At 39.5% G+C, this 13,913-nt stretch overlaps 1 protein-coding gene across 8 annotated transcripts in view; it reads right to left on the reverse strand.

The window, feature by feature from the left end:
- Positions 1-13,913, reverse strand: part of PAPPA2 (pappalysin 2) — a 431,292-nt gene that overhangs the window by 145,981 nt on the left and 271,398 nt on the right. For all 8 annotated transcript variants that reach the window (XM_082437017.1, XM_082437016.1, XM_082437015.1 and 5 more), the window contains 5 exons: positions 12,693-13,182; positions 9,478-9,606; positions 7,127-7,218; positions 3,249-3,442; positions 1,183-1,329 (listed from right to left, as the gene is read on the reverse strand). In XM_082437017.1, the coding sequence (XP_082293143.1) occupies positions 1,183-1,329; positions 3,249-3,442; positions 7,127-7,218; positions 9,478-9,606; positions 12,693-13,182 (1,052 nt within the window). The remainder of the gene's footprint in view (positions 1-1,182; positions 1,330-3,248; positions 3,443-7,126; positions 7,219-9,477; positions 9,607-12,692; positions 13,183-13,913) is intronic.

The following is a 13,913-nucleotide window of genomic DNA, read 5'->3' on the forward strand; positions in this document are numbered from 1 at the left end:
TTTTAGTAAAATTTAGAACTCTGTTCATATAAATATACCATTAAGAGTAAAAATAAGTAAGCCACAGAGTGTTGGAAAATATTAAATAATATATAACTGGAACAGGATTTACATTCAGAAAATTGTAAAGAAATCATATAAATTAAGAAGAAAATGACAGACAGGCCAATAGAAAATTGAGCAAAAGACTTTAATATGCCCTTCAGATAAAAAGAAAAAAAAAGAAGAATCTACAAATGACCAATATACATGTAAAAGTCTCCTAATCTCATCAGCCAACATGTGAATACAAATTGAAACCTCAGGGAGGTACATTTACATACCCAACAGAATGGCTAAAATGAAACCTTTTAAATATTTTAAATACCAAGTAATGGTGAAAATGTAAAGCAACTGGAATACTCATAGGCCTCTGGTGGGAGTATAAACTAGTACAACCAAATGGAAAATCATTCGGGATTATCTACTAAAGCTGGTCATCTGCCTAACTATGATCTAGCAGTTCCAAATATACCCAATTGTTTATATACATTCACCAAAAGAAATGTACAGAAGTGTTTATAGCAGAACTATTTGTAATACACAGTACAGAAAAACTAGAAATAAACTATATGTCCATCAATACGGTTAAATAAAGTAAGACATATTCATGCACTGGAATTCTACACAGTAATGGAAATGAACTTTTCTGCTAAGTAAAGCAGCACGATGAATCCCACAAATAGAAAGTTGAGTAAGAAAGAATCAGACACAAATAGTACATACTGTAAAGTTTTTTACATAAAATGCAAACAGGCAAAACTAATCTATGGTGGCAGAAGTAAAAATAGTAGATACCTCTGTCATATAATAAATGAGAGGGGGAATGAGAGAGCCTTTTGGGGGGTGATGTTAATTTTCTGTTTCTTGATCTGTGTGGTGGTTAGAGAGGATGTTTACTTTGTAAACAAATTTATTGATCTGTGCATTTCTGATTTTTGTACTTTTCTATGTGTATATTATACTTCGATAAAATGATTGCTTATAAAGAGAAGTCCAACATTCAAAGAGAGATGAAAATAAATTCAAAACGTAAAAACTTTGAGATGATAAAAGGAAATCTCCTGACAAGCCATTCCAATGCATCATTTATACACACACACATGCACAATCTATCCACAAAAATCCATTTGGGCCACTTACTTTGAGCCAGACCTCATCCTCTCTCTCCAGGCTACCTTTTAGCTGCTTACTCCTTTCATCCTGAGGGCTATTTCCACTGGTGACACAGGGAAACCAGCCAGTAAGCAGACGGTGCTCTGGTAAATCTGGACGGTATGATGTGCAAATCTGAAATGCAATTTCAACCAACAATTAAATGTGGAGGGTGAGAGGTTAAGTAAAGACAATGAAACTCTCCAGCTTGAAACCAAAGTTTTCCTCTCTTTCTGAATGCCTAATGACCACATTATCGGCAGAAAACTTTTCTCAGTGTAGAAGAATGTCTCAGTGCTCTCTGGTAGCCTCAAGATGTAACTTTACCAGGGTAGAAGAATACACATGACAACTCACAGCCCACTGATGACCCAAGGATCTTGCTCAAAGAATTGTCCTGGCACATTTCAGGCAACTGCTCCTAGGATTAGTTAGGGAAGTCTGTCCAGGATGATGATTAGATCCTTACCAGGCAGGACCCACTGGCCTCAGGAGTGAGGCTACTGAGTCAGGGAACCACTAAGCTGGGAAAAGGAACCAGGAAAGAGAAAATCCAGGAAATTTCTCCCACTTCACTGGGGGAAGACAAACAGGCTAGGCTAAAAACCACTTTAGAGAGCTGTCACTAACTCAGAATCTCTCAGTTTTCTGGGCTTCCTGTCATTGGGCACCAGAACTCTCGAGAAAGACGCCGGAATTAACTGAAGGAGTGTGGCAGGCATGGCTACTTGCCTATCCATATCCATTCCCCTTTCTTTCTTATTAACAAACTCCAATTTTGTTCAAGGTGACAATGTATCAAGTTATAAATGCTCATCTCCTCAGCGTCCCTTATGACTAAGGATGATGAAGTGACCTGGATCTGACCAATGAGATGTTGGTGGAAGCCTATAGTGTCGAAGTTCCCGAAGAGCTCCCATTTTCCCAATAAAAAGAGACTCAGCTAGCATGCATCAATACTTCCCTTTGACCTTCCCCCTTCTTCCCACTTGAAATAATGACTTCGTGCCTGGAGGAACAGCAGTCATCTTATGAGCTTGAGGAAGAAATCTTCAAGCCAAGGATAGAAAGAGGTGAAATCTCAAAGACCCCTGGGTCCTTGATGAGTTCCTTGAACCGCAGCACCAACCTTGGCTGGTTCCTCAGTCATCTGGGGGTATCTCCTCAAGGCTAAACTCCAGTAATTTTATCCTGGCCTAATATACCTAGAGAGCTAAATCTTACTTCTGTTGAAATGACTGTATTGCTTATCGTTATAATGAATGATAGAGTTTATTTGGCAATGGAAACATCTAGAATAGTATCCAAAAACCAAAGCCCTTAATCTTCTTTTAGGTATTTAATTATGATTCATAGAAGTCAGTCCTCAGAGTCCTCAGAGGATCTTCTATTTATTTAGGTAGATATTCATGGAAAATTGTATACCTACGGATTTGTTTTTAGTACTAACTCTCAGATTTCTCTAATAATAAGAATTCTTTAAATCAAATTATACTTTGATCTTGAATACATATTTTAAATTTCATTTGATCCTTGTAATAAACCATTGAGTTAAATGCAAAAGGTATTATTATACCCATTTTACATATGAGAAAATTGGGGCCCAGAGATGTTAAGTGACATGTCATATCTCACTTAGTAATAATCATAACAATATTGGTAGATCCAATAGTGTTATCCAGGTATTCTGACTCTTTACTGCTTCTTTTTCTTCTTTTAAAATAAATTTTCCCAAACATGAAGCCCAAGTGTAATTTCTGATATGTGTATTCTAAGACTAATTTTGAGATGCTTTTGTGTAACTTGAAGTCAGCTATTGCATAGTCAAAGGTTCCTAGATGAAAACTAGTGAATGTAAGTGGGGTGAGGGTGAGGGATGAGATTTAATTGCTAGTCTAGAAGCTTTTCATTTAACATTATCCTATTCTGAGTGCATTAAGAACTAAATTTGGTGTCAAAGTAAGTAGAAAAAAATGTAAGCTCACATTAAGTACCTGGGGGAATCACTTCACAATTTTGTTTAGCCTTGACTCTATTCTTCTGGCTTAACTTACCATGGAAGGAGGTTCTCCAGTTACCAAGGAAACAGGACACTTCTTCTTATCTTCGTGAGAAGAATAAGCTTGGGTAGCCCACTGATCCAGGTATCCTTTGGGAGTATAGAGGCCACAGTCTGTGATGCTGGTTTCCTTCTCAAAAGGTTCACATATCCCATCTCCCTCATATATATAGCACAGGCTTGGCTCCCCTGCCAAGAAAAATTTGTATGACATTTGAAAAAGTGTTTTTATACATGTCATGTAAAAATAATTACCTTTTTTTCTCCAGCCTGCTAAAGAGAAGCCTGTAATTACCAACTGGTCTAATGCCCACCCCAAATATATAGACAATACACGCATACACACACACACACACCCCTAAAGAAGAAGGATACTTTTTCATGGGGAGAGTGGTAAAATCCATTTATATAATAAAAAGTATACAAAGGGGGTGGGGTTGGGGGAGAAGGAACAGGGAGAGAAAAAGCAGCTGTGGGCTGGATATAGTGATTCCCCCAGGTACTTAGGGGAAGCTGGGGATACAAGAGAAGTAAGTAAAAGAATAAAGGAAATTTAAATAGATGGTAGGATGTATTATGTACTTGAATCCTCTTCACAGTTTTTGAAATATTAAATAAAACATTTGAGGGATTTGTTTTCAATTACTTTTTTGCTGCTGTGTTTCTTCAACTAACCATGCAACTTGCTCTGAAATGGACAAATGGACAAACTTGCTCCAGGTTTATAAGGATTACAAGTGTATTATTTCTTTTAGTCTTAAAACAACCATGTGAGGTATGTATTTTTTGTTTGTTTCATCAACAGACAAGCTGAGTCTCCGTGACTGTGACTCGCCAAAGTTCCCTTGACGCAGAAGCAATATCGCTAGGCTCTGAGCCAGGCTTACACAAGGCAGGTTCAGGGGCTCTCTCTTACTCCACACTGCCTCAAGCCAAGGCAGAAGGACTGTCTTCAAGAGCAAACGTGTGAGTAATGAATATGTGAGAAAAACCGCTGGGCTTGTAAAGCAAGCTGGATCCCCTGGACAAGTCCATACTTGCTCATAGGATAACTCCTACTAAGTGAATAGTCTGCACTAACCATAGATATGTAAAATAGCTTTCTTCAAATGTAAAAAGCTGAGACGCAGTTATAAAGCCATTTATTAAGTACTATTGCATTTTCTACCCATATTAGTAACATATTCTAATTCCTCATTTCTACTTAAAATAATAGGACATGCAAATAAGATCAAGATTTAAAATAAATCAACACATAGGTACACACTCAGTAACATCATCACTAAAATTAACTGTTACTATACCATTCTATTTATTTTAAATTCTTCACAGAAATACCACAAGACTGTTCCAGTAATTTTTCAGCTGCTCATCAATATGTAGTTACTAATTATTATCCTTAAAAATTTCAAGTCTAAGACCCTTCTGTGGTAAATCTACCTCTACTTGCCAGGAATAAGCCACTATTCCTAGGACTTGGTTCTAAGCCTATTTTGGGTTTTAAACTCCTGCATTCCATTAAAGCCATGGTCTTTCTAAGTCACTCCCCTAAAACCAATATATGTGTATTTGGAATGACTTCTCCATGAGGATTCCATATATAAATATATACACACACGTATATATATATATATATATATATATATATATATATATATATATATATATATATATATGTATGTATATTTTATATGTATGTTTATATGTATGTGTAGTTTATATACACACATATACATATATGTGTATGTATAGTTTCTATGTATGTACATATTTTGTATACACATAAATGTATATATGAATATATGTTTATTTTTATAATATATATTTTATCACATACTTTTATAACATACATATGTATACATGGTTTGTTTTTCTATATAATCCAGTGACTGTTTCTCCTTGCTTCTTCTCTATTTTTTGCTTACTATGAAAATGTTTGCCTCTGTTTCTTCAAATCCATGAAAAAATAGCAGACCACTTTTACAACACATTTCACAATGGTTCCTTCAAAATTAATCTTTTGAGAAATAATGGAATAGAACTACATACTTAGCATACTATGAGCATATTACTCACTGAAACAAATGTCTAACTGTGGAATAGATCATTTTAACTTTGCCCTGTAAAGTTAAAATAATTTAGCTATAGTCTTCCTGGAGTTGGAGGGTAAAGAAATATGAGCCAAATTTAATGGAATCAAATGTGATAGAAACAAAGTAAGGTCTGCTTTTAAGTTAAATGAGACTTGAGCTTCACTGGTGAAGGCAGTGTGTGTGTGTGTGTGTGTGTGTGTGTGTGTGTGTGTGTGTGATGAGCCCACTATGTGCTACCAGAAAGAAATGATGCAAACAGAGATGGAATTAACAAATACTTGTGTACAGAAGAGGGGAGGTAATCGGTTCAGTGTATTCTGCACAGCCAGACCACAACTAGAGTATTGAATTCCTTTCTGGGCATTGACCACATGAAGCATGCCAGGTTAGGGTAAATAGGAAAGGGTCTGGAAACCTAATCACATGAGGGGATGTTTGGATTGGAAAGGAGAATAATGGGGAGGCATTTCAAATATCTGAATGGTAGTCAAATAAAACAGGAAAAAAATTTATCCTCTGTAGTTTCATAGCAAGGAAAAAGCACTTGATTAAGAATTAGGAAAGCTGAGTTCCAGTGCTGGCTCTGCAGAGACCTCGTTGTATGCCCGTGGATGAGTCACTAAAATGCTCTGAGTCGCAGTTTCCAAACCAGAAAAGGGGAAAAGAATTTTATAACAGATAATGCTACTTTTAAACAGAATGGTCTCTTTCAAGGTGCATACTTTACTGCTAAATGCATATAAGCAAAAGCTAGAGGCCCATCTCTCAAGAACTGATAGATTTATATAAGGGAAGGAAGCTGGACACAGGAAGGGAAAAGGGTCTCTATTAGACTTGTGGTATATGGTGGGCACTGAACATGTTTTGTTAGACGGATGGATGTAAAACTACTAAGATTTTATAATTTTTTATTCTGCTCTGGAGAGCAGGGGCATTTGTGTGTTCTGTATAGTATTTAATACCTTAATAAATTCTACATAAGTATTTAATACCTTAATAAATTCTACATAATTATAATCATACCTGACTTTATCTTGAGATTTAGAAACATTAAAATATTTTTAAATGCACTGCTTTTTAAAGTAACTTTGATGAGTATATTGCACAGAATCACTGCAATGTATGCATAAGGGAATGGAAAAATAATCTACAAAGAAGCCTGTTGATGGTTTTAATCAGAATTGGGAGAAGTGTTCTAGAGGGCCTTCCTGGGTATCAAGAAACTAGAGTCAAAGCCACCTAGTAATAATTTATTACCAGTGATTCACCAGGATTAAGAAATGTTATGACCCTCTGCCATTCTTCATGATCTTATCTATTAAACACAGACATCAAGAGATATCTTGTACTCCCTTTGGCTTAAAACATACCCTACCCTAATTTTTATGTAGAATCTGTGGGATTGTGCTACTTGGCTGACAGTCTGACATTAGACATGAGGACCCAAGAGCAATCCTTGGTAACATTAATCTAAGAGGCAGGGTGACCTAGTGGTTTAACATGTAGACTCTAGAGCTTTGTTTCCTTAGTTCAAATCTTGACGTCATCACTTCTAGCTGTATAAGAGAAAGCAAGTTATTTAAGCTCTCTGTGCCTCTGTTTAGTCTCCTCATATTTATTGTAGGGATTAAATGGGAAAATATATGTGAAACAATTAGTGCCAGGCACACAATAGACACATCAAATGTTATTGTTATTATCAGTAAGAGCTCACAAAAATAAGACACAGAGACCCCTCCAAAAATAGGACATAAGCCTAGGCAGGTGTTTCTAAACTCACCTACACAGTTGAAACCTTCCTCTAGTTCACATGCCCTTGAGCAGCCATCTCCACTCAAAAGGTCTCCATCATCACACTCCTCGCCCAGGCTCCTAGAAGGTAAAAGTGTACATTCTTATGTACATACATACATAAAATGATTCTTCTTGTTTGGTTACCATCACTTCAAGTTCTTAAAACTCCTTATATGTATTTAAAAAATGCAAGCTGGAGAGAAGTAGGAGCTAAGAGAATGCTTTTACAGGAAAAGTAGCTCATGGCTCAGACACATTAGTAGATCCATCAGGGGTCCTGCCAGTGTTTCTGGAAGATGATCTTACACTAGAAAAGACCTATCAACCTCATAATGAGGGGAATCCTAAAAGTAGTTAGCTGATCTAGTGAGGAGGAAACCTGCCCATCTGCGTGTGGTTTTGTTTTCTATCCATTTTCTTACTGACAAGTGATATCCAAAGTGACAACTTTTAGCTTCTAATAAAAACTTATTAAACTAGAATCTGAGGATGACTTCTTGGGGATCTGTGATTCCCTTAGAATGAATCTACACGTTTCTGCGTTTTAAACAGTGGATTAAATGATTTGTACAGCTCCTTCCTGCTTTATGTGTAATGGAGTGCCTCTAGCTGAGACAAAGCTGCAATTCAGAGGTATCTTCTCGTTGGATGGCAGAACTAAGTATGACTGTTTACAGAGAGGGAATACAGGTCGAGTTTAAAGGAACATTTTGATAAAGAGCCTTGTGAGGCCCAGTAGCCAAGCAGGTGTTGCTACAGGTGAAGCTGTCGCAAAGCCCAGGCTAGAATGTGTAATATCAGATTAGGAAGAGGGCCCTTGCCTCTTTCTGCCCCAGCTCCGCAGGCAGATGTGGCACCACGGGGCGTCAGAAACTCCATCGGAGGACTGCTGTAGGAGATGCTATGACACAAAGCCAAGTATTTTGTTCAAGGAGGACTCTGTCTGGGTAGTCATGGTAAACTAGTCCTGCAGACACCTTAACTAGTGGGGAGCAGACTTAAAATGTGGCAGCCAGGGAGAACATCAACAACAGCCAGATTTGTTCTGTGCCTATGTGAGGCATCCCCAGGGAGATATTTAATTGAGATGGAGGAGGAGGAGGGGCAAGCTGAGACTGAGTAAGGCAGAAGGTGGCAGCAAACTAGCAAGGTTTGGGTATTAAAGTGACCTCAGTCACTTGATATAGTTCTGAGGTCTGCGAACATTTGGTGTTTATATTTCTATGAAGAGGAGTAGACTTACAGTAAAGCTTAGGAATCTTAGAAGATTGAAAAGATAAACAATATTTAGTAATTACTAAACAATGGGATGAAACCCCAAGAAAGGCTATAGATTGCTTTCTATTAGGTCTTCAAGATATAAGATACTGGGAACTCCCTGGCGGTCCAATGGTTAAGACTCGGTGCTTTCATTGCCATGGGCCCTAGTTCAATCCCTGGTTGGGGAACTAAGATCCCACAAACCGTGCAGTGTGGCCCAAAAAAAAAATATATATATATATAAAGGTGTAAGGTACTTCTCCTTGATCTGGGAAATTAAAAATAAGTCATCTTATTAGGATGCAGAATCTAAGACAAATCACAGTGCCTAGCCTTCCAATCTCCTACTCCCAGCAGCTTTATATAAGTAACATATTAGGTTAGATAAGCATTCAGAACAGGTTAATATAGGGTGATCACTGGGACATGGAAGTATTCAGTGCTAAATTCCGGCAAGTCCCAGGCAAACCAGAATGAATTAGTCCTCTAGATTGGTGTCACTAAAGGGTAACAGAAAAATGAATATGGCATGTTAAGAAATCAGAGAAGTGATTCCATTTTTACCTTGGTGATTTTATGGAATAGCTGAAAATTACATTACAATCAGGTCTTCCAGGGATCAAATGAGCAAGTGAAGCTCAGAAAGCTATACTGATTTTCCTCAGGTCACACAGGTCATTAGTAGCATAAGACAGGCAGCTGATCCAAAAGCTATCCTCACATCCTCCTTCAGCATCATTTGGCAAGTCACCTTCTCCACCATGAATTCCTGCCCTGAATCACTGCCCAGCAGTTGTTCTCTGAAACCTGAAGAGGGTCCCCACAGAATCAACCCCAATATCTATGACTGGGGTGAGCTCTAAATAAAAGTGGGCCCATCCTTAACTACGTAGAGATGTGATTGACCACTCAAGATATCTACTAGGTCCTAGATTTTGTTTAATACTTGCATCACATAGTGCCCTGCCCCTTACATTTCCCAAACCAGTCAAGCTGAAACTTGAGGCTAACCTTCCTTGTCCAAGCAGGGCAGGGCATCCTTCCTCACACAATACCAGGCACACAGTATGTCCTCACCTTGCAACCTTCCCGTCTCCACAGTAAGGAGCTCCATGGATGTGGCTCAGAGGAGGCGAAGCTTCTCCCAGTTCTGCTCCAGCTGCAGCTTGAACTTGGTACCGATACATCTGCCCAGGTGTGACCTCCCTGTGGAAACCAATGGGCTGTGACCACCACATCCAGGAAATGGGGCACACCCTGGGTCCTTTTCAGATGGTTTGCAGGAGTTTAAAATAAATATTACAGGGAATATAAATGTTAAACATACGCCACATTGTTTGAAACAAAGATCAGGGCATATAGTCTTACAGAACAGCAGAATGTTTGAAACCATATTCAGTTCTGTATTCCCAGTACATTCCACATAGTGAATGTACAACAAATGCTTGCTGAATTAAAACTGAACTAACAATCCTATGCAATCTAGGAGGATGGTATTTCGAGTGTATCTTTACCATGTTACATATACACACACAGAAAACTACCAACTATTGAAAACCTAGTCTTCTGTATCATTCAAGTAGTCATAGAAACTGAAGATGAAAGTTTCAGAGTTTGGTCTCAGCAAGGCCCTTCTTGGGTCTGTGAATCAGAGTTTTCTTGTCTCTCAAGAGAATTCTTGTCTTGAGGAGGCAGAATGCTTACGAGGAAAAGCCACTCTCTCCTAGAAGGAGGTGAGAACAACTTCCATCATCATTGTGTGGATGCAAGAAATTCCACAACTGGAAATGCATTAAATGACTCCCCACCTCCAAACCTCCAAAATACATATGAACCAGGAATGGAGTTTTATCAATTGACACCAGAGATGGAAGGAGTTTATCTGATTCTATCTAGAGCCCAAGTGCACTGATCAAGTGGAGAATGTGAGAGACTGAACATTTGCAAGGGGGAAGGGACTCAAGAGGGAGGTTGCTGGTTCCAAAGACAAATTCTGCCCTCAACTTAATTTTTGTCCAGTGCCTGCCCTAATTGGAAAAGTACCACTAAAGTCAAGCTAGGATGGGAGTGACCTAGGAGAACAGGATCTCAAAGGGCTGTTGGGACTGCCGTAAGTGGTGCCCACAGCTCTCCTGCCAAGACCCTCTCTTCTTTAACACACTCTTCGACTCAACCACAAAGCCTCTACTCTTTCGCTTGATGCTGCAACCAGCAAACAGGAAATGTCGTGGGGTTTCAAAAACACCTTTAAACACCTCTGTACTGGCTTTTAGTTATTTTAATAGGAAAGACACATAATTATGAAAGATATAAATTTCCAAATTAGCTTTCTGTAGGGAAGCACTCTTCATCAGAGGGCCAGATATTTCAAAAGCAAAACCAGTTTTATATCCTAATCAATTCTGATGGCTTCCCTTTCGCAGGGTGGTTTCTGTCTGACTTCTCATCTAGCCATGCATAAAAGTCTTATACTGCTCTGTGGCTGGGAGAGGATTGGAAGGAAGCGTCAGGATATGTTTACGCTTCTTGGGGAGAAAACTCTGCAGCAGGTAGCCCCGACCTTCAATGAGCTGAGTCTGTAAAAGGTAATGTGTTACGAAGGAAAGGGAACCAAAATGAGACTCAGTCAGAAAATTGGATTTTAATCTTGAGCTTGCCACTTACGAGCTCTGTTCAACCCAATTAAAGTTAAGCCTTAGTTCTCTCATCTATAAAATGGGATATTATTGACCTTAAAGGTTGTGTGTACCTGTGTGTGTGTGTGTGTGTGTGTGTGCGCGCACATGCACGTGTGTATATTAAGTTAGATAACAAATATCATTTTAATTGCCTTACTAAAGAAACCCCCCCAAAATATATTTTTTTCTTTTCAAATCCATCCCATGATCTATCCTCCTTTCTTGCATGAGCTTTTTGACCATTTCACTGTCTTCTCGTTCTAATTCATAGAGCTAATATGAGAGGAAAAATGTAGTAAAATTCAAGGTGAACATTTTTCTCTACTCTTTTGTAGCTGTGGCAGACTGAAAAATGGCCATAAATTCTTCCCATCCCAGATGCATGCCCTTCTGTGATGTGACTTTACTGTTTCTCTCATCAAGAAATAGAATTGATTTTGCCACCCGCAGAATCTGGAATTGACCGTGACCTGCTTTGGCTAGTGGAATGATATCATGAGTAATGTAAGCAGAGGCTTGAAAAATGTGAGTGTTTGGGGACTTGCCATCCCTGCTTCTGGAAAGCCTTCCACCAGTATGAGAACAAGCCCAGGCAAAGCCTCCTAGTGAAGGAGAGACAATGGGGAAAGAGAACTTCATCCTTCCAGCCATGCCAGTGTCTTAGCTGAGCCTCCAATGCGTGCATGAGGTTGCCTGGGGCCACCTAGCCCTGGCCAAGCCGGTCCAGGTGAGTACACACAGCCAACCCATAGAACCATGAGAAATAGTATTTGTTGTTTTAACCCACTATGTTTTGTGATGATTTCTAATGCAGCGAAAACTAACCAGTATAGCACCTTTGATAAAACTTTTGTTTTACCCTGAGTTCTGCCCTCAGGGCAGCCTCTGAGGAAAATTATGAGGTGAGGAAAATTTGCCTTTAGAGATACCAGCCTCCTACTCTATAGACATTGAACTCTTTTAAGCCAATGATCTTATCTTAATCTGTGTCCCCACCACTGAGCACACAGTGCCAGGAGCACTTAAGAACTCACTAAATGTAGAAAGAACAGAAGAAAGAGAAAGAGGAGGATTGGAAAAGAAGGAAAGAGAGAGGGAGAGAGGGAGGGAGGGAGGGAGGGAGGGAGGGAAGAAAGAAAAATGAATGAGTCATGAAAGTAGAGTATAGTGTCTGCAGGACCCTCGGCTTCTCTGCTTAGCTGTAGAAGAGGTGACTATAACCTTTGAATGGTATAGGAGCTGTGGCAGATTATTTAAAAGTTACAGCAAGGATCAAAAATCAAATTGTGTTACCAGATAGGAGTATCTGACTCTGATCAACTTACTTATGGCAATTAATATTTTCAGTCCAACTGAAACATATCAAATACTAACCTCTTTTTTCCATAATCGTAAAGATGGCATCATCAGTCAGAACACCTGCTTGCCCCTTCTGGGAAATACTTTTGCTCATTTCAGAGATGCCACTTTAGAATAAAACCCCCTCTGAGAGTCTGGACATTTCTCCAAATAAGGGCATATCAGAATATTAAAAAATGGAGAAAAAGGAAGCCAAACCCACTCCCAAAGCCTCAGGAAGCCCCATGGTTTAGAAAGCCCTACTGCCCAACTCACACGTCTGTGAATTTCCTGTGAGGATGTGTCACCACCATGGGCAAGCCACTGGCAAATGGGGGCTCACGGAGGACCTGGTACCTCACGGGCCTGCAGCCAGAACACAAGGGACTGTGGGGCTGAGAAGTCAGGAGAGCTGCATCAATCTCCATCCGCTCATCAAAGGTGTAGACTTTCACCCCCGAGACTTTCCCATCAACGTGCAGTTTGATAGTGAGTGGGGTGTCACAGAAAGTGTCTAAGGGGCCTAGGTGCACGGACTCCTGGTGTTCCAGCAAGATCTCTGTGTCAAAAAGCGCCTGGGAGGAGTCCATGGAGAGGTAGGTGACCCATAGGGTGAGAGTGTCAGCTTGGACTGGGTGCTGGAAGAGCAGCTCCAGGCTACAGCCTTCTGCAGGGCAGGGGACCGTCATGTTCATGTGGTACAGGTGGAGCTCAGGACTCCAGGCCTGCAAGCTTGGCTCACAAGGTTGATCCACATCTGGAGGCCCTGAGGGAGATGAGCAGAAAGACAGATGCATCAGGAATCACCATTAAAAATCTGAAAATGAGTCGCCCCTATCAAGGGCCAGAAAAAACAATGAAGCAGAAGAGAACTTTGAGCACATTCTTAGAGAAGCTGGTCAGCTTAGTAGGTTAGATCTTAAGTATTACTGAAGACAGAGGCGTAACAATTCAAAAGTACTATGCTCCAAATCACCACTTCCTGGTACCCTTTAACAAGAGAAATCCAGCATGGCATTCGGAATGGAGTGACCCAGAGCCTAGGTGGAAACATGAGACTTATACAGGTAAGGTAAGTCATGTCCTCAAAGAATCCTTGAGCAGAAGAGAATTATTTGTACTTAGTTTACTAATAATTTATGATAAATTAATGCTTCTGAAGCCCTGTTTTATTTACTAATCAGGCCAATGTTTGTTTCAGGCTGTTGCTACAATGTTTAACTAGGCTTTTCACAAAACTTCTTTGATACCCTAAGATCATACCTTAGCAATCCTTCCAATGGACTGTTAGCCAAACTTTAAAACCATACATTGAAACTTCCCTTTTAGTTCAAATATATGTAAGCCAGTAGAGCACTACACAGAGGAAACTGCGGGCAGGAAATAGAAACACTTTTCTTGAGTGGAAAAAAAAGGAGATTCAGTAGCCAAGTAAAAATGTAATGGTGAAAAATCAAATATCGCAAACATATAAAGTCAGCTCTGTGGAAATAATCT

This window comes from Balaenoptera physalus, assembly GCF_965194825.1.
Source record: "Balaenoptera physalus genome assembly, chromosome: 1".
In the NCBI taxonomy this organism is placed as follows: domain Eukaryota; kingdom Metazoa; phylum Chordata; class Mammalia; order Artiodactyla; family Balaenopteridae; genus Balaenoptera; species Balaenoptera physalus.